This window comes from Drosophila miranda, assembly GCF_003369915.1.
Source record: "Drosophila miranda strain MSH22 chromosome Y unlocalized genomic scaffold, D.miranda_PacBio2.1 Contig_Y1_pilon, whole genome shotgun sequence".
Classification (NCBI taxonomy): Eukaryota; Metazoa; Arthropoda; class Insecta; order Diptera; family Drosophilidae; genus Drosophila; species Drosophila miranda.
Genome location: NW_022881603.1, coordinates 49,411,198 through 49,433,182, shown reverse-complemented (window position 1 = coordinate 49,433,182; position 21,985 = coordinate 49,411,198). Strand labels below are relative to the sequence as shown.

At 42.4% G+C, this 21,985-nt stretch overlaps 1 protein-coding gene across 1 annotated transcript; it reads left to right on the top strand.

Moving 5' to 3' along the window:
- The first annotated feature begins 2,355 nt into the window (after positions 1–2,355).
- LOC117189387 lies at positions 2,356–3,453 on the top strand. Its single transcript, XM_033394508.1, has 3 exons — positions 2,356–2,884; positions 2,965–3,285; positions 3,350–3,453. The coding sequence occupies exons 1-3, from the start codon at positions 2,498–2,500 to the stop codon at positions 3,371–3,373; spliced, it is 732 nt and encodes a 243-aa protein (XP_033250399.1). The 5' UTR covers positions 2,356–2,497; the 3' UTR covers positions 3,374–3,453.
- Positions 3,454–21,985: the final 18,532 nt, after the last annotated feature.

Below are 21,985 nucleotides of genomic sequence, written 5' to 3'. Positions count from 1 at the left end.
TTTTCGGGTAGTACCGCTGTTTAATGGGTCGGTTGTCCCTCATGACGATGGTGTGTTCCGTCAGATCGCTTATGCTGGCGACGACGGCGGCGCGTCGCTCACGCTTATGGTGCGTGTACACACTCACGCGTGTGTGTCCTTGGGGGTGTGGGGTCGAACGTGCGGGTCTCGATGGCGGTCCCATCGTTCGACCAACGGCTAGTTTGGGCGATGAAGGTTACTGACATGGCTCCAGGCATGGTGCTGGGCCGCATGCCGGCGCCGTACGAGGTGTTACCCGGGAGGCTCGGGGTTCCGATTGGCACCTCGTGTTGCGGTCGCCTTTCCCGGTTCCTGCCTGATGGTCGGTCTTTGGCCCTCAAGGGTCTCACGGGCCAGGGTGGCGGTCGGAGGTGGTACCTCGGGCGCCTGGTTGCTGCATGCCGGCCGTCGTTTCTGGGGCCGGGTTGTCTCCCGGAGGGGCGTCCTGGGTTCCTTTCCCATCGTTGGGGGAACCGCGTCGGTGCCCTCGGAGGACCGGCTCGCTTTCTTCGTTGCTTGGCTTGATTTTGGGTTTCTCGTCGTCGGCCTGGGGCTGGTGTGCCCCGTTGCGGCCGTGCGTCTTGTGTTCCTTGTTCCTTGTGCTCGTGTCTTGTTTCGAGGCGGGGAATTCGTTGGGGGTCTTGAGTTCGTGGGTTCAGTGGCGTGTACTTGGCTGGCGGTGATCATAGGCGTATTTGGGATGGGGCGCTGGGAGTCTTGGTGATGGAGGCGCGTGGTGCCACACTGTATTGTGGTGTCGATAGCGCCCAGAAAATCCATCCGTATGATGGCTTGTTCTAGAATGTTTGCCAGTACCAAGAGCGGCATCTGTACCTCCTAAGTTGACGCGCGCTAGCAAGATCTGAGTTATCTCGCGCGTTAATCCGTCGGCAAGGCGTATCGGGACGCGTGCGTCTTGTAGGGCGTTATCGCCTGATTCCACGAACCCTTGTTGATGTTCCCTTAGGTCCCTGCTCGGGCGCCACTTGTGATGTACCTTTTTCAGACTGAGGTATCCCCAGTCACGTCCAGGGGTCAATCCACAAGAAATTTGTAGAAATGGATGGAACTTTAAAGTAGGACGTCGATGGTGGCCTGTCGTAGAGGGGGAGATTCGGGGTGAGGGCGGGCGTCGCTGGCGGCGTATGGCGAGTATTGTACGGCGAGTGGCGTATGTGGATGGGTGAGGGGTGGTGTCAAATGAACTTACGCAGCGAAATCGTTTTTGGCGTTTATAACTTGGGTTTATTGTAGCTGAACTTATAATTTAAACTTCTTGTATTTCTCTAGTTTTCTTAGTTTAAACGTGCTGACTGCTCGGATGGTAGGTTGATCTGTAGTGTTATTGCACGTTGAACATTTTAAGTTCGTTGCAATATTGCAGGTATTTATTTTTTCTTTGCAGTATTAAATATTCAAAATTACACCCATTCTTTTGATAATGTCTATATCCATCCCAATTATGTCTGCAGTAATTTGGTTTTTCTCAAAAATTGCCCGTGATGAGTTTCCATCGTTTGTAATTCCAAATCCTTGTTTGGGCAGTCAACCTTCAGTGATAGTTTGTCTAAGAATTTTTCTTCCACTCTCGTGGAATTGTATATGTAAGTTTTAAAATGAACTCCATACATATAATTCTTGCATGCAAAACCTGGTCACAAAGACAGGTACGATTTACCTGCCACAACCTCGCACGAAAAACGGTCACAATATGATTTTTAAGGGATTTAAAAACTGTGATAGCCGTTTTTGTATTTGTATCCTTAGCGGTAAACAAATCTTCGACTTTTGCCACCTCTTTTCGTCTAACTCGCCATTGTGCGTCGTTTAACTTCTTGATTTTGTATTGCTGTGACGAAACGAATAATTAAAAAAGATAAATTGAATTTAAATAAACAAATTAAGTGCATTTACTAAAACGTCTCAGAGGAGTCTCAGTTTACCAAAGAGAAGTCTCAAACATTAGATGTGTTGGTGTGCGATGTATTGTACAAGAGGCTGCGTGCCTTGTGTTTGAATTTTTCAATAGTTATTGAGCATGCCACTGAGCATGCAAAGAAACTCAGGGCAAGAACAAGTGGGACAATGGTAAGTGCCAAGTCCGGGGTGTAGGGAGATTAGCAGTATGTGTTTCTTCCTGTGAGCCTGTGAGGGTCACCACGGGATTCAAATACGGTATGAGCGAAGCTTTTATATTATGTCTAAGCCCACAAAAGCACTCAAAACATGTGAGTTCTTTCAGAGCAGAGGTTTTCGTTTTGTTTCGCGTCGAGTCGAGTGCTCGTAGACTTGAAAACTGCTACAGCTACGCCCATCACCAGTGCCTTGAAATTCCCATTACGAAGTGAACGTCTGATCTCGAAACTGTAAAACCGGGCACACGTACACTTCTCCGGGGAGTAAAACTTGACTTGAACATAAAACTTTGAATAATAGTCGATGCGGACGAGGAAATCGGAGCAATAATCGTCGAAACATGAGCGACAGACGAGGACTCGTCTTAGACTCAAACTCTATGGGGCTGTCCAATCCGGATACTCCCACGATCTCGGGACAGCAGATGTCTCAGCAGGCGGTACAGGTGCAGCTGGCGCTGAAGGATCAGCAAAGCCAAAAGGCTCTACAGCAGGACACAGGGAATGTCGAAAATCAATCCGGTGTCTTCACGGACTACAGCAACCAAGACCACTCCAGGTGCAATGCTCGCACTGAGCCCATAGCTACGGAGTACTTTCACCGTTTGGTGGACCAACTGCCTGAGGCACACGACATGAGCGCTCAGATGAATCTGCAGCTGAACAAGACATTCCTAAAACGGCTGGACGAGATCGACGTCCTCAATTTTCCGAGCGGAGATTTAAAGGTGAGTGCCTACACAATCCACCCCAGAGGCTACCACTCAATACCTAACCCCAATCTTTGTTGGATTGCCTCCCACTCCAGCTGCGCCTGATCACTTTTCAAGAGTGGGTGGACGTCCTACTAAATGTAAACAGCGTTATGTTCACCAACTTGTCGGCAATTAAAGGGGAGGCATACGGCAAGATCATGGACCGCGTTCAGTCTGTCAGTGGGGAGCAACAGCAGACGCTGGACGAAAACCGAAAGCTGCGCAAGGACTTATGCGCAATCATAAAGCTCCTACAGAATGCCTATCACCGGAACATTTGGGACACGGACAGCCTTTCACTGGAAACCCTGACTGTTAACCAGATTCTGGGCATAACCCACAGGCAGCGTCATCCGGAGAGCGTCAGTGAAATTGTAAGATATACAGCATTTAAAAAATCAGGTTGCTTCTCTCAATCGTTGTCTACTTCCTCCATAGAGCGATAGTGAATGCGGCCGGTGAAGATAACCTGTTTAGTCTTCCGTTACTACCGATGTTGTTTTTAGCTAAATTATATTAATAAAATTAAGATTTACATTGTTCAGGAGCGTTTCTTGCGATAAATTTAATAATACTCATCTCATTCATTCTCCCAACTCATTCTCGTTTCAAAAACGGCGCTCATCGTTTTCGAATCCTGACCGTGTATCACGCTCGTCAATTTGTTAGATATCCTTAAATCTTGTGGCTCATAGCCATACAATACAATACATTTAGTGGTAATATTTACCATAGTGTTGATGTTCCACTGGATGGGTAATTTTTTGGTCGTCCCATCGTGTTTCATTTTCATTGGAAGGCAAAAGCATTGACCGAGTAATCCGGTTCGTTCGTTTTGCATGTCTGTTATCTCTTGATGTCCTTACAGCATTAAGTATAGGCTTGACATCATTCGATTAACAATACTTTTCATCTTACTTAGAAAGGGTCACCACGATCGGTGATGATTGGCTTTCACAAAAAGCTGGCTACCTGCAGGGTATCAAGGACGTGTTTAGTTTCTGTATTAAGGACAATAAGAACGAGGGGGAACTTTTTGAGTTGCTGCTGCGACCGCAACTCTACATTTATACCCGATTCATATGTAGTCAGTATGGCTACATTGAGCGACAATGTCTGCGTTCGGGAGAGACAGAAAACGTGTCCCAACATGTCGTCGGGCGTCTAGGCGCTCACTTTTTGCGATAGGCAAAGCCGACCATGAAATTTGTGTGTCAGTGAGAGACAGAGCGAGAAAGAATAAGATTGTTTTTATCATTCTGACTATAATATTAATACGATCTGAAGTCTAAAAGCTCTCTTTATTGTTTATTGTTTATATAAGTTGAAAGTATTTTGCATCGAGTCGACCATTTTTCAGGTCATTTTTCGCCCACTCCTCTGAAAGTGCTGATTTTAAGTAATTTTTAACGTTTTATAATGTTGGAAGTAAATCCATTGATCTGGCTACTCCATTTCTGACCATGTATGAATGGTTAATGCAAGTTAACGTACCCAATTCTATTAAGCTCTTATACGAGTTGTAAACAATCTTTGGCTTTCCAAAAAGAAAAAAAATTTAAATTTTGGGCCTCGGCCTAATTGATTTCTAAGATGTAAAATCTAAATGGCTCCCGCCACAATCCCAATCTTTGACACTCGACTAAATGGAAAACAAATGTTTGCCCACTTCTCATAAACAATCTCACACCCGGCTTTCTGCAGATCCTGCACTTTAGGAATTTTACAGTTCTATCTTTGGATGACGAAATACAATAATAGGGATGGCGAAATCAATTGAAATGTTTATAGAAAAACTATTCCCGAAAGGGATCGACGATGCAAAGATCAAAAAGTTCAAGTCAGTCTTGATCCAGAAGCGACACCGAAAAGTCGAGCTAAGAACTAAGATCGCGCAAACCCTTTGTCCGGAATCCTTTGTGACCCTCAACTTAAATCTATATCTGTAAACTTAGAAGTTAAATAAAAACTTTTTAAAAACGCAATCCGCTACCGCAGTTATTTAATTGGCGCCCAACGTGGGGCGACGTTGTATAAAAAGCACCGAATAATAAAAGTGTTGCGTCGTGCCGAAACCCGAAGGACAATTAATTAATGGAATAAATCCTTCAATATAAAAACGCGGAGTGACTGTGAGATATTAGATAAGAAAAAGTGAGATAAAAAGGAAACAAACCGGAGCTTAGGGTGTGCAAAAATAAATACAAAAAAGCTAATCAATACAATTCAAAAATACGAAAAAAAAAACCAAAATCTTTAAACAAAAAAAAAACAAATCAAAAAAAAAAAAAAAAAAAGTGAAACAACCAGCTAAACCAGAGAAGGAAGACCCCCAGAAGACCCAGTTAAACAGCAAAGAAATTTACGAAGGAAGACCCGTTCGAAGAATTGTCAGCCAAACCAAGAAGGAAGAGCCTAAGAAGGACGACTCTACCGGATAGTTAGTTAGCGAAAGTTGTAGTACTAAATATATAAGTTCAATTAGGTTTAAGCCCAGCGGTGGTCAAGAATATAAGAACAAACATATAAGAAAAATTAAAGGTGGATCAACTAACTTTAGACTTTGGAAAACTAAAAATGATTAACTCACAGACAAGGACCGATCTCACTGCAGATCTGGTCAAACAATTGATAGCACTTCAAATTTGACAAGTACAGGAGCAAATAGTAAATTTGAAACAACAAATAGAAACTAAATCCGATCAGGTATTAGATTATCAGGCAGAAACAATAGACGAGACAATAAAAGATGACACCACATTAAAGGTAATAGAATCCCTACCAATTTTCAATGGTGGCTTGAACCAATACGTAGGATGGAGGGAAGCTGCAGAAACTGCAGTGAAATTATATAAGAAAGGAAGTAAGCAATTTTATATTGCCTTAACAATTTTAAGAAACAAAATAACAGGACCAGCACATGACGCACTGACCAACCACGGGACAGTTTTAAATTTTGATGCCATACTTTCACGACTTGACTTTGTTTACAGTGACAAGAGACCAATTTACATAATAGAACAGGAGTTAAGCGTTCTCCGACAAGGGAACCTTTCATTAATAGATTTCTATAACGAGGTTAACAAGAAAATGACCTTGTTAATAAATAAGACAATAATGACTCACGGAAAGGACAGTGAAATCACAAAAGAATCAAATAAAAAAATTAGAGACAATGCCTTACGCATTTTTGTCACTGGCCTAAACGGCCTATTTTCATTAAATCCCCCAGATTTACCGAATGCCTTGGCAAAGGTACAGGAATTGCAATCAAATAACATTCGGGCCCAATTTGCCTACCAATTCAGTGGCCCCAGAAATTCAGGGAATAATAATTACAATACATTAAGATTCAACCAACGACAACCAAGGACTAATAGTTCACCATTCGACCAAAAAAGGGATTTTCAGAGGAATAACATGTCATGGGGACAACCCTATTTCTTGGGTAATAGACAACAAAATCAGGCCCTAGAACCAATGGATGTAGACGAATCATTACAAATCCAGAACCGACAGAACAGCAATCAATTCAGGGGAAATAATAATAATAATAATAATAATAATAATAGATATTATCGGGAGAATAATAATGGTTATTATAGGAGAAATAATTACAATTATAACCAAGCTCAGCATTTTAGGGCAAACGTAGTACCGAATAATCAATCTAACGCAAATCAAGCGCAGAAACGTAAACCAAATGAAACGTCGGAACAACCGGCTAATAAAGCAATGCGGATAAATAACATTGAAGAGGACCATTTTTTAGATCAGCCCCCGAAGTAGGTCTGCCCTACTTAAAAAGAGTAGATAAAAAAATAAACAGAGAATTAAAAGTTTTGATAGATACGGGAGCAACTTCCTGTTATATAAAAAAGGGAATTTACGAAAATAAAAAAGAATTATCAATTTATAAGAAAGTTGCTACAGTAAATGGGTTTTCAATAATTAAATATTTCCATAATATAACTATTTTCAACACAAAACAAGTGCTTTATGAAATAGATGGAATGGAGGCAGATTTACTAATAGGATTTAACCTATTAAAGAAAATCGGAGCTGTTATTGATACAGGAAAGGGGACTTTAAGTTATAAAGACAATGAAGAGAAACTAATATATGACGAGGTCCTTTCTTTAAACAAATTAACCTTTATAGAAAGAAAAACCATCCTTCCATTGAAGGAATATATAATAAAAAAATATTTTGAAGAAGAAAAATAAATGAAAAGTGATTCAGTAAAGGTAGAAGGAAGTTTATATAGCTTGGGATCAAAAAATCCTGAGCACGCCGACGAAGAATTATCCGTCAATAGTTTGGGATTCAAATATCCTGAACCCGCCGTCGTTGAATTATCCGACACTAAAAGTTTGAATAGTTTGGGATTAAAGAATCCTGAACACGCCGTCGTTGAATTATCCGACAATGAACAATTTAAAAGTTTGGGATGCAAAAATCCTGAACGCGCCGTCGTAGAAATATCCGACATACAAAGATATGCAAATTCTGAATTGAAAAAAATGAAATTGTATAACACAATAACCTACAAAGAGGACAATTTAGAAAATCTCAGAGAGAAAATGGTATCTATCATCGAAGAAGACCATGCCAATATAGATTTACTGTTACCGTTCATAACGGATATAAAAGGAGAGATTAACACTGAACATGATAGACCGGTATATGGCAAACAGTATCCATACGCTTATTCGGTTAACGATTTCGTTAATAACGAAATAAGTAAAATGTGCCCATATAATTCACCGGTAATAGTAGTACCAAAGAAGGGAGTAAATGAGGACGGAACTCCTAAGCATAGATTAGTAATAGACTTTAATAAACTTAATGAAAACACCATACCGGATAGATACCCTATGCAAGATCCTTCAGTAATCCTTGCTTATTTAGGTAAGGCAAAGTATTTCTCGGCCATTGATTTAGAGTCAGGTTTCTATCAGATTTTAATGAGGGAATCAGATATTGAAAAAACATCTTTTTCCATAAATAACGGCAAATATGAATTTCTAAGAATGCCTATGGGATTGACAAACGCTCCCAGGATTTTCCAAAGGGCAATGGACGATATACTTAGAGAACAAGTTGGGAAAACTTGTCACGTCTATATGGACGATATAATAATATTTTCAAAAACTATAGAACAACATTAGAGAAGTCCCTAGAGAAGTCTAAATTCTTTCAATTGGAAACCAAATTTCTGGGATACATTGTTTCCCAAAATATCATTAAAACAGATCCAGACAAAATCTCCACAATGCAAAACTATCCAAATCCTAAAAATATCAGAGAGCTACGTAGCTTCTTAGGACTAACAGGGTATTACAGAAAATTTGTCCGAAATTATGTCACAATTGCCAACCATTAACAAAATATCTGAGTGGAGTAAATGGGAAAGTTTCACGAAGGGCATCCAAGAAAACATTAATACAGCTGGATGAACCAGCAATTGGAGCATTTAATAATTTAAAGGACAGTTTAATAGCACATATTGAATTGGTACAACCAGATTACAATAAAAAATTCACATTAACCACAGATGCATCGGACATAGCAATAGGTGCAGTTTTGTCGCAAGATGGGAATCCCATAACATTTATTTCTAAAACTTTAAGTAAAACCGAGCAATTATATGCTACTAATAAAAAGGAATTATTAGCTATTGTATGGGCATTAAAAAATTTGCGAAATTATTTATACGGAGTGAGTGGAATTGAAATACATACAGATCACCAACCTTTGTCCTTTGCAATGTCGCAAAAAAATCCAAATGTTGAAATGAAACGTTGGTATTACTTCATAGAAAGTTTCACACTAAAAATCATTTATAAGCCAGGCTCAACTAACGTAGTAGCGGACGCTTTATCTCGGATTCAAATAAATCATATGACAGATAGTGATGTCGACCAGGCAGAATCAGAATCAGACATAAATACTCAGCATTCAGCAGAGAGTAGTTTTGAAAACGTCATTCAAGAGACTAGCAAGCCTCTAAACCAATTTAAACAGCAGCTACTATTAGCGCAAGGGAGATTCACAGTTCATGAGTTAGTAAAAGTTTATGAAAATACCCGACATATTATTGAATTTGATACGGTTGAAAATCTGCTAATCATTTGAATAAATATTCAGCCTCACTTAACCACAGGAATCCACTGCACTTTAGAAGATTTATACCTTATCCAAAATAAGCTAAAGGAAAACTTCATAAATAAATTTCTCTTCACGAGAAAGTTCCTCCAAGATGTAGTAAATTCAGAAGATAAAGCTATAATTATAGAAGAAACACATTGCAGAGCCCATAGAGGGCTAGACGAAAATTACAAACAAATAACTAAGTTGTATTATTGGCCAAACCTGCACAAAAAATTAAAAGAATATATAAAAAATTGTGAGGTCTGTAACAAAAACAAAAATCACAGACACCCTGTAAAAATTCCAATTGGGGAAGCTCCCATTCCAGCAAAAGAAGGAGATCAATTACATTTAGACATATACTATGCCCAAAACCTAACATTCATAACTTGTATAGATTCTTATTCCAAATACTTGGTGGTCAAGGAAATTCAAAGTAAATTAAACATTGAAAATAAGGTAATGGAAATTTTGCAACACTTTCCGTTAGCAACATCATTAATGACTGACAACGAACCAAGCTTTACTTCAGCACAACTTAGATCATTCATACAAAGAAGTAACTTAACTATTTATTATGCTGATCCCAGACACAGCACCTCAAATGGTCAGGTAGAAAGGGTACATTCCACACTAACAGAAATAGCGCGGTGCATCAAGGATGAACTAAATCTAACAGATTATTCAGAAATAATAATAATGGCGGCACTGAAATATAACCTGACGATACATTCAACGACCAATCAAATGCCATATGACATATTGTATAACAATATAGAGCACAAAAATAATCCAATATTACTTAAGGAAGCTCAGACCAAAATGCTTAAGCTACATAACAAAGATAGAAGAGAAAAAGATTATAAAATAGGAGAAGTAGTTTATGAAAAGAAATTCGGGGAAAGAAATAAACTTCAATCCCGATACAAAAAGCAGGTAGTTAAGGAAAATCGACCGAATAAAATTATAATCAACAATAGAAACAGAATTATACATAAAGATAACATTAAATATTAAATATTTTTTCCAGAAAATGTATGCGAATATACTTATACTGACTTTTGTTATATTGACGTCTTCGGAAGTAATTGACTATACGCATAGTGACTATCTATTGCTCAAAGACGACAGAGACGTTTACACTTATGAAACATACGCTGAACTTTTCCATATTACTAATTTGAGTTTTTATAGAGAGATAATTGATATAATTTGCATGCAAATTAAAAAACTACAGCAGTGGATTGCGTTTTTAAAAAGTTTTTATTTAATTCTAAATTTACAGATATGGACTTAAGTTGAGGGTTACAAAGGATTCCGGACAAAGGGTTTTCGCGATCTTAGTTTTAAGCTCGACTTTTCGGTTTGTCTTCTGGATCAAGACTGCATTGAACTTTGATCTTTGCATCGTCAATCCCTTTCGGTAATAATTTTTCTAAGAACATCCCGGTTTATTTCGCCATCCCGAATATTGGATTTCGTGTGTGAGATTGTTTATCAGAAGCCAGGTGTGGGCAAAGATTGTTTTGCCATTTAGGCGAGTGTCAAAAATTGGGATTGTGGCGGGAGCCCAAGATTGAGATTGTATATCTTAAAAATCAATTGGGCGGAAGCCTAAGATTGAGCTTGTGGTGGGAGCTAAATATTGAGATTGTTTATATTTTGAAACAAGGGGTATATACCGATATATAGTCAGTATGGCTACATTGAGCGACAATGTGAGCGGGAGAGACAGAAAACGTGTCTGAACATGTCGTCGGGCGCTGCGTAGCCACTAAAAATTATTCGATGTGATCCAGATTCAGCAATCTCATAGATACGGTCATTCTCTATGATTGTGCGTTTTATGTTTTCTCGTATCTTCACTATTGTGGATGCCACAGATTTTCGTTCTTTGTGTGGGCGGAAAGGGGTGGGGAGAAATTTTGAGATATAAGTTTTATAGTGAGATTTAACAGGAGTGTGGATACCAAATTTGGTTACTCTAGCCTTAATAGTCTCTGAGATTTGCGGATGCCTCAGATTTTCGTCTTTTGCGGAGGCTGAAGGGGGTGTGGCGAAGTTTTGACACAAAACGGTCAAGGTCCGATATCACAGGAGTGTCGATACCAAATTTGGTTGCTCTAACTTTAATAGTTTCTGAGAACCTTTAACTTACATTTTGCAATAGGCAAAACCGACTATGAAACCTGTGTGTTAGAGAGAGACGGAGCCAGAAAGAATGAAATTGTTTTCTTGATTGTGGCTTGTGGCTGCTCTGATGGTAGGTTGATCTATAGTATTATTGCACGTTGGGGGCGTTGTAGCGAGCCCTTTTAGGTTCGTTACAATATTGCGGGTATTTATTTTTTCTTTGCCGTTTTAAATATTTAAAATTACACCCATTCTTTTGATAATGTCTATATCTTTGGACGTTGACATGCAATGACTGCATCTTTTAAGAGGCGATGCAGTTACTGCACTGTCAAGTGGCCCGTGTGACACCAGCAGAAGGCTGTTACGCGCGGATCCCAGGCAAAACGCAGCCCTCCTCCCGCCCAACCGACCGAGGGGCGCTGCCGCATGACGCGCGGTGCGTAGCCGAACCAAACGCGAACATGCAAGAAAGATAGCTATTAGACTAACATTCGAGGAAAATTAGTACTAAACTTACTAAGAAACTAAGCATGCAATCAAAATACAAATACCACTACAGTTACTAATTAATAGAAAGGTGTGTAAGGATTAATAATTTAATAAGAGGAAGAGAATTAGTGGTGGATATAATATGGTAGAGGGAATTATAATCCGAGCATAAGACCCTAAACGGTTCATGCAAGGAATAATTCGATCTACAAAGTGGAAGGAACAACGGTATAAAATTTCTATTCAGTCTAATAGGAATCGTGAAGTTTATGCGGCTCAACAGATCAGGGCTGTCTATGTCACTCCTGATCAAGTTGTGCATAAAGATCACACCAAGCATTTTTCTACGGTTAACTAAGGATGGGAGTTTTACTAATAGTAGTCTACTAGAGTAAGATGGGAGTCTTTCACCCGCATCCCAGTTAAGGCCCCGCAGAGCAAAGAGTAAAAAGTTTTTCTGTACTGATTCTATACGGTCCTGGTGTACTTTGTACTGAGGGCACCATACACAGGAGCCGTATTCTAAGATCGGACGAACAAGCGAGGTATAGAGAGTCTTTGTTATATAGGGGTCGTCAAATTCCTTTGACCACCTCTTTATAAACCCAAGCACGCCCATGGCCTTATTTACCATGGTAGAAATGTGTTCGGAAAACTTTAACTTGGGGTCTAACAAAACACCCAGATCATCCACCAGGGTAATTCTCTCAAGACAACCACCAAATAGGGTGTAGGGAGCCAACAAAGGGCTAGAACGTGAAATGTCATAACTTTGCATTTCGAGGCATTAAGGTGTAACAAGTTTGCACAACACCATGACTGAAAGTTATTGAGATCGGATTGCAAGCGAGAATGAAATGAAATGTCCTTGTACTGGACACAGAGTTTAACATCATCCGCATACATAAGTACTCGAGAGTATGTTAATACTGAAGGTAAGTCATTAATAAAGAGTGTGAAGAGTAAGGGGCCTAGATGGCTGCCTTGTGGTACTCCCGAAGAAACCTTTACTGGTAAAGAGAGGGAGTTTTTGAAGAGGACTCTTTGAGACCTAGAACAAAGATAGCTAGAAATCCATCTCAGGAGGTTGGGCGGAAACCCTAAAAGGTCAAGTTTATGCGCTAAAAGGGAATGGTTTACAGAGTCGAATGCTTTACTAACGTCGGTGTAAATAACATCCGTCTGTAAGTTACATTGAAAGCCTTTAATAATGAAAGAGGTAAACTCTAACAAGTTCGTGGTGGTTGATCGCCGCCTTATAAATCCATGCTGAGTTGGAGATATAAGTGACTTGCAGAGATGTTGCAAGTGCGGAGTTAAAACCTTCTCAAACATTTTAGGAATAGCGGATAACTTTGCTATACCTCTATAATTTTTTGCATCAGACTTGCTACCTTTTTTATGGAGAGGAATTATAAACGATTCCTTCCAGATCGGGGGGAAGCAAGAAGAATCAATGGACAGGGTGAATAGTTTAAGCAAAGGTCCACACAGATCCTCGGCGCAGTACCTGAGTACACAACCTGGAACCCCGTCTGGACCCGGTGAAAGCACCGGCTTAACTAGTCGAAGATCATGAAGTAGGGAACATTCATTTAACAAGGGACTGAAAATGCCGTTCGACCTCGGTAAACCGTATGGGTACGGATGACCAGAGTAGCTTTCCTCAGAATAGGTGGTTTGGAAGAATTGGGCAAAAAGATCGGCAATTGCCTGATCATTATTTGCCGACGTATTACAAAATGATAGCGAGGATGGGTGTGCGGACGTTCTACGCTTACTGTTTACGAAGCTGTAAAACTGTTTAGGGTCCTGAGAAAAACGTATCCTGCATCGAGATAGGTAGTTCTTATAGCATTGAGCATTAAGAACTGAAAAGTTTGACCGAGCTAATACATAGCGAGAGTGAGAAGTAGGAGAACCCACTTCTTGAAATTTGTTATAAAGTCTTGATTTTAAGTTTTTTAGACTGGATAACTCTTTGGTAAACCAAGGGGGTTTTCCAGATCTAGTCGGACAAGAAAGCGGGACACAAGAATCGAAAAATGTGCCAAGAGCCTTGTAAAAAATGTTTGTGCCTTTTATGATATCAGTGCACAAGTACAAAGCGGACCAATCAAAATCCCTAATGAGGTTATTAAGCTTCGCAAACTCGGCTTTACGAAAGCAGCGGACACGTTCGGGCAGCCTACTCGACCGATCCAATACAGTTGGTCCTATATCTAGCGACACCTCGAAAGTAGGGTGGTAGGCGTCTTCATTTATAGTGAGCGGAAGGGCTCGGGTTAACAACACTATGGTCGGATCCGATACAAAACACAGATCAAGCAATCGACCCAAGGAATTTTTCACATGGTTGACTTGAGACAGGGATAGGTCAAGCAAGTCGTCAACAAAGTCATGTCGTGACATGGGCACTAGGATACTAGACTCGTTTACCGAAGACCAAACAGTTCCTGGCAAGTTGAAGTCACCAAGAACTATCATACGATCTTTATCAGATAGCGAGGAAGAAACAGCGGTTAAAGCGGACAAGTGCTGCTCATAAATTGAAATATCCGAAGAAGGTGGGATATACGAGCAAGTAATGAATATAGCGAAAGCGGGAAGAATCAGTTTTACACACAGGAATTCCAGTTCCTGTTGAACTTGGACTGTGAAGTGTTCCGACGTGAAGTAAGAGTCCACTGCAATTAGAACCCCCCTGCACGTCTAGACGAACGGTCCTTTCTAAAAGTTGTGTACCGACCTGCCAAAACCTCGGAACTAAGAATGTCCGGCTTTAACCAGGTTTCAGTAAACACAATAACGTGGGAAGCAAATGCAACACCATCCCGGAAAAGAATGCTGAGCTTACTACGCAAGCCTCTTACATTCTGATAGGTTACTAAAAGAGAAGTTATTTTTTTGGAAAGGTGGAAGCAAGACGGGAAGTTGAGGAAGAGGAAGAAGTTGAGGTTGAGGGTGGCACACTGGAAAGATTTGGAAGGGATATGGGGGGCCAATTCTTCTTCTTAGCCTTAAACTCCTTCACCACCAAATGCTTCTGCCAAAATTTGGCGGAGCAAATGGTGTCAAATTGAGTTGGGGAGATGCTTTTCTTAAACGAAGCTATCTCCCTGGCATAAGAGAAGTTAAATTTCTCCAATTTTATCCATCCCAATTATGTCTGCAGTAATTTGGTTTTTCTCAAAAATTGCCCGTGATGAGTTTCCATCGTTTGTGATTCCAAATCCTTGTTTGGGCAGTCAACCTTCAGTGATAGTTTGTCTAAGAATTTTTCTTCCACTCTCGTGGAATTGTATATGTAAGTTCTAAAATAAACTCCATACATATAATTCTTGCATGCAAAACCTGGTCACAAAGACAGGTACGATTTACCTGCCACAACCTCGCACGAAAAACGGTCACAATATGATTTTTAAGGGATTTAAAAACTGTGATAGCCGTTTTTGTATTTGTATCCTTAGCGGTAAACAAATCTTCGACTTTTGCCACCTCTTTTCGTCTAACTCGCCATTGTGCGTCGTTTAACTTCTTGATTTTGTATTGCTGTGACGAAACGAATAATAAAAAAAAAGATAAATTGAATTTAAATAATTATACGATCTGGTTCAGTTTTTGCACTCTGGAAGATATACTCATCCTCTCCGACATAGTCCGGATATAAAATGTCGTTGCTCTAGCTCTTATAGTCTTTGAGCACTAGGTGCTGATAGGGAAGGACAGACAGACAGGGCTCAATCGACTCGGCTATTGATGCTGATCAAGAATATATACCTTATGGGGTCGGAAACAATTCCTTCTGGACGTTACACACATCCATTTTCACCACAAATCTAAGGTTGACTGCCCAAACAAGGATTTGGAATCACAAACGATGGAAACTCATCACGGGCAATTTTTGAGAAAAACCAAATTACTCATTTTGAGTATCGGGTATAAAAAACCAATTTCGTTTTTGTTTTCGTCTTAGAAAGTCTAAGATTGCTTACAACTCGTATAAGAGCTCAATAGAATTGGGTACGTTAACTTGCATGTATATAGCCAAAACGACAACGACATTTTATATCCGGTCTTCTGTGATATGTAACTGTTACAAGAATATTTCGAAACTTCGCCCCGCCCACTTCCGCCCCCACAAAGGGCGAAAATCAGGGACATCCACAAATCTCAGAGACTATTAAGGCTAGAGAATCATAGAGAATAACCATATCTATCCGGTTGCTGAATCTAGATCAGATCGGATAATTTTTATAGCCAAAAGAAACAAATAAATTTGCAGTGTCTACGCAGCGCCCGACGTCACTCTCAGACTGATTTTCTGTCTCTATCGCACGCACTCTTTGTCGTGTCGTTTAATATTAGCGGCGTCTGCCGGAGGATAGCCATACTGACTAAGTTTCGGGTATAAATGTAGAGTTGCGGTCTCCGCAGCAACTAACAGCGTTCCCCCTCGTTTATATATGTAGTTCTTTTTGCTTCTGTAGTTCGTCTATTATTTGATTATTCTCTGCCTCGTTATGCGTTTGTGATGTCCTATGGCGCTCTCCTAGGTGTTTTTTGTAGGCTTCAGCCTTTTCTATTGTGGTCGTTTGTCCACTTGGGAATGTTTTCTTCGTCTTCTATTCTCAATCGCCAGTTTGGATTCGGCTGCTACTTAATGTTGTTTGTTATCTTCCACAGCTTTCTCATACTTCGTCCCTCCTCCACCCTTACTGCCTCTAACTGTCTATTGAATTTGTTCTCCTTCCAGTTTTTAACCGCATTTCTCAGCTTGTTTGTAAGCATATTGTAGTGTTTCTTTGCTTTTTGTTTCTTTGCTTTGTCCTTAATATTAGATATACTCGTCTCGCCTCTTTCTTTTTGTCAAGCGTTTACATAGTCCCTCTATTGTTTAATGCTATTTTAATTACTAGATGGTCAGACGTTATCTGTCGTTTTTGCAAGCAATCCTTCCCCTTTTGTAAGCCGCTCGTTATGGCAAAATCTATTGCTGATGGAGTCCTGCGTACTGAGTTCTTTCTTGGTATGTGATATATTTTCTTTTGATTGTCTGTTTTTTCTTTTATTATTTTTATTTGTATTATTAGCAGATAGATTAATTATTTGATTTAATTCAGTGTCATCGTTATATTGTCTGCTATTGTTGTCCCTCTATCGTTACTGACTTGGATTTGGATCAGTGTAGTAAGTAAATGCAATATTTCCTCCATTTTCCTTTCTAATTTTTCTATCCTCTCTATGCCTTCTAGGGGCACCCTGGTGCCGGTCCCCGCAAATCCAATTGATCTTTGTTGTTGTTGTGGTAGTGGTGCTACTGCTGCTGCTGGTGCTGTTTGAGCCCGAGGATTGCTGCCTTTTCTGGAAACGGATAAGATGCGCCTCTGCTGAATTTGGCTGTTTTTCACCTTGCACCCTTGACCGCTGCTGCAGTCCCTGATGCTGAGGTTCGCGATTTTGTTTGGGTCTACGCTGTTGCTGTTGTTGTTGTCGTTTCTGTTGCCATTCCTATAACTTCTGATGCTGCTGCTGCTGCCGCTACCGCTGCTGCTGGTGCTGCTGGTGCTGCTGGAGTTGCCGTTGGGGCTTCTCCCAGAGTTGCTGCCTCTGTGGCTGCTGCTGCTGGTGTAACGGCTGCTGTTGGCTACGCTGCTGGTGGCTGTCTCCATTGGCTTGTGTGCTTCTGTGTCTGCGCATTTTGCAGGCGTGCTTGTCGGTTTTGGGCATGCAGTGGAGGGATGATTGCCCGCGTACTTCATACACGCAAAAGCACGTCGGCAATAAGCGCGTGTGTGGCCAAAAGCTTGGCATCTATGGCACTGGACCGGGTCCTTTGTTTTGTCCAGCCTCTCTATGGAGACCATCTGCGTGCCCACATGTTTTAGGGCCAGCACCTTGAATTCGTCTCGTTCTAGCTTATTTCGTATTATTCTTTATCGTATTCGCTTGGGAGGATTCTACTGAAGGTCACCGTGAACCCTGCCTCCAGCATTTTTCCCCTGATCCAGCTTGGCGGGGTGGTGTGCTGGAACACACGGATAGCGATGCGGAGTCCCCTGTCGGTTTTGCTTTGGTGGGTGTACAGGCCCTCGTCTGCATCCCCCAGGATATCCATGATGGCATCTCTGGAAGCCCTATCCTGCGCCTGGATTTTCAGGCCCTCCCTGCTTACTACCTTAGTACTAAATCTGCCCACCCTTGGATCCTTTTGCAGCTTTTCCAGGACCGGTATGAACGCTGTTATCGCTGGTACAATTATTGGCGGTATGTGGATTTTCGGCTGGAAGTTTTTATTAATGGCTGTAGCTATGGTAGGGATGGGGGGAGGGGCATGTGTGGTGTTGGCGTTGCTCCTGCTGGAGGGGGTCGTAGCTTTTGTTGTTGTTGTTGTTGGTCTGTCTGGCTTGTGTGCTCTTGATGTTGTTGCTGTTGCTGCTGGCTTCTTTTGTTACCCTCATTTTCCTTTGCTGTTTTGCACATTGTCGTTGTCTCAAAATGAGCATTGGGTTATATTAGATTTGTGGTGAAAATGGATGTGTGTAACGTCCATGATCAGCATCAATAGCCGAGTCGATTGAGCCCTGTCTGTCTGTCCGTTCGTTCGTCTGTCCATCTGTCCGTCTCTATTAGCGCCTAGTGCTCAAAGACTATAAGAGCTAGAGCAACGATGTTTTGGATCCAGACTTCTGTGATATGTCACTGCTACAAGAATATTTCAGAACCTCCATAAAGGACGAAAATCTGTCGCATACACAATTTTAAAGATACGAGAAAACCAAAAACGCAGAATCGTAGAGAATGACCATATCTTTTAGATTGCAGAATTGGATCGTATCGCCCTGTCTCTCTCTAACACACGTAGCATAGACCCCACAAAGGACGAAAATCTGTAGCATTAAAAATATTGCAGATTCGAGAAAACTAAAAACGCACAATCATAGAGAATGACCATATCTATCAGATTGCGGAATCTGGATCAGATCGAATCATTTTTATACCCAAAAGGAACAAATCTATTTGCAGTGGCTACGCAGCGCCCGACGTCACTCTCAGATTGATTTTCTGTCTCTCTCGCACGCACTCTTTGCCATACTGACTAAGTATCGGGTATAAATGTAGAGTTGCGGTTCCACTCACAAGGTTCCCCCTCGTTTTTATACCCGATACTCAAAATGAGTATTGGGGTATATTAGATTTGTGGTAAAAGTGGATGTGTGTAACGTCCAGAAGGAATCGTTTCCGACCCCATAAAGTATATATATTCTTGATCAGCATCAATAGCCGAGTCGATTGAGCCCTGTCTGTCTGTCCGTCCGTCCGTCTGTCCGTCCGTCCGTCTGTCCGTCTGTCCGTCCCCTTCAGCGCCAAGTGCTCAAAGACTATAAGAGCTAGAGCAACGATGTTTCTGATCCAGATTTCTGTGATATGTCACTGCTACAAAAATATTTCAAAACTTCGCCCCGCCCACTTCCGCCCCCACAAAGGACGAAAATCTGTGGCATCCACATTTTTAAAGATACGATAAAACCAAAAACGCAGAATCGTAGAGGATGACTATATCTTCTAGAGTGCAAAATCTCAACCAGATCGTATAATTATTATAGCCAGAATCAAGAAAACAATTTCATTATTTCTCGCTCTGTCTCTCTCTAACACACAGGTTTCATGGTCGGTTTTGCCAATTGCAAAATATGAGTTCAAGGATCTCAGAACCCATAAGAGCTAGAGCAACCAAATTTGGTATCCACACTCCCGTGTGAACCTTGACCATTTTGTGTCAAAATTTCGCCCCACCCCCTTCCGCCCACACAAAGGACGAAAATCTGTTGCATCCACAATATTGAGGATACGAGAAAACTAAAAGCGCAGAATCATAGATAATGATCATATTTATCAGATTGCTGAATCTGGATCAGATCAGATCATTTTTATAGCCAAAAGGAACAAATCAATTTGCAGTGGCTACGCAGCGCCCGACGTCACGCTCAGACTGATTTTCTGTCTCTCTCGCACGCACTCTTTGTCGTGTCGTTTAATATTAGCGGCGTCTGCCGTAGGAGAGCCATACTGACTAAGTATCGGGTATAAATGTAGAGTTGCGGTGTCCGCAGCAACTCACAACGATCACCCTCGTTTTTTTTTTAATCTTTGTTTTTGTTTCCTGGGCTTCCTCTGACATCTTTCCAATTGGTAGGCTCCGATGTTCAATTAAAATGACTATTAAGCGTGGTAGTTAGTTTCTTTTCAGGATATTTTTCCAGTAACAGATTTGCAGTCTTCGAGGCATATTCACCATATTCATATTGTGATGAACCTATTTCAGGCTGAGATATGCTGTCACGTCCAGGGGTCAATCCACAAGAAATTTGTAGAAATGGATGGAACTTTAAGGGGGTCGTCGGGGGTGGCCTGTCGTAGAGGGGGAGAGTCGGGGTGCGGGCGAGCGTCGCTGTTGGCGTATGGCGAGTAGCGTACGGCGAGTGGTGGTGTTAAATGAACTTGGGTTTATTGTAGGTGAACTTATAATTTAAACTTCTTGTATTTCTCTGGTTTTCTTAGTTTAAACGTGCTGACTTGTGTCTCTTCGTAAGTTGTCTTTTGGTCTCGGTTGGCGTCGAGTTATACGCCTGCCGTTGCTGCGGATACTTCCGTGTAGTGTTCGCTTTTGCCGATTCACCGATCGTGGCATGCCCTAGTTTATTTCTTGCATTTCCATGATTTGTCGGGTTCGCCGCGGGCGTTTGCCGCAAGCTTCCGCGATGTCATCGTTTTCTCAGTTGGCGGAGTCTGCTCGGCGCAGCATTGCTTCCGCGGCGTCATCGTTTTCGTAAGCGGTGGCGCCTGGTCGGCCGCTTGGCTTGGAGTGGGGGGAAATCAGCGCGACCTGATGTGTTTGGCTGCGGCTCTTGTCGCCGCAGTACCTCTGGGAAAAGCGGCGCTCGCAGGGTCCGGCTGGCGATGTTCGTCACCCATTCTGGTGGGGCGACCGCCCAACGCGCAGTGAGCTCGGCAGCGGGCGCTTCGTATACCTCGTCGTGGTGCGCCGTGGTGTTGACTCTTCGTACTCGTAGGTCTCCGTTGGCGAGGTGGCCGGTGCCCTCCTCGGAGCTGACTCCATCGTCGGCGGTGGTGTTTCTGCGGAGATCGGTGATCAAGTCGCGGGGCCTTGCGTAGTCGTCAAATATGTCGCCCATGGGGGCGTACGGACATGCTGTGGACCAAAGAAACACCCCATCTCTGGGACTGCTGGTACGAGGGTAGCTCCGACGGTCCCCCTCGCAAGGTGACGCTGCCTGGCGGGCATTGGCGAGAGTACTGCGGCGGGGGGTCGAGTCTTCGGTTGGGGGTGGGTGGGGGAGGTGCGAAGGGTCTGGCCCCTGGCTTGGCCGTCGTCGTCGTGCTGTCTGCGGGTGGTGTCATCGTGGTTTGTCGGGCGCTGGGCGATGCGGCTGGTGGCTGTCGGCCGTTCTCTTTGCTGTATGCTGTGTCGGCGTTTCGTTCCGGCGCTTTCGCATTGAGGCGGCGGTATAATATTCCAATGACGATGCAGAGGGGAATACGTACCATGATGTACTCTTCACCGTCAGCAGTTCGTGCAGGTCGTCGATGTGATTGAGGCTTCTTCAGGCTTAGTTCTCGTAAGAAAGGTAAGCTGGCCCCTGCGTCGTCGATGACGGTCACGTTGTCGTCGTTTACGATGATCGTGCCGTGGTCGACTACTGTTATCGAGTCCAAATGTCCGGGTAGCGTGGCGCAGCGTACGGTGGACCCCGCTACTAGCTGTTGTGCGCAGGTAGTCACTCGCCGTTCCTTGCAAAACGTTGCGGCGACGCTGGGTTCGCAGCTCCCGATGTTGAGTGCCGGGTGCCGCACTAAGCCACCATTTCACCGTCGCTGAAGTCTAAAATTTTGTTTTCGCGTTGGAACGGGAATATGAGCAATTTTTTGCAGATGAGCGTGGGCTGGGGGAATCGTTTCAGAAATCGTAGCAGGTCGACGTTCTGGAAGACGCTGACGTTGGAGGCTTCCAGGAGTTCCACTAAGCGTATGTTAGCGAAGTGTTGCTCGTTCAGCTCTTTGATGTCGGTGCCGGCGAAGAGGGTTGGGCTCACCATCTTGATTTTGGCTAGTGTCAGGCCCAGGATGAGGTTCTCCAAGTCGGTGATAACGATTCGATTCCGGGCTACGATGCTCTCTGCCAGCAGGCTGTCTTCTGCGTCGTCTGACTTTGCTATGTGGTTCATCAGTCCGGTCATCTCGTTTAGACGGGCCTGGATCTTGGAGTTGAACTCG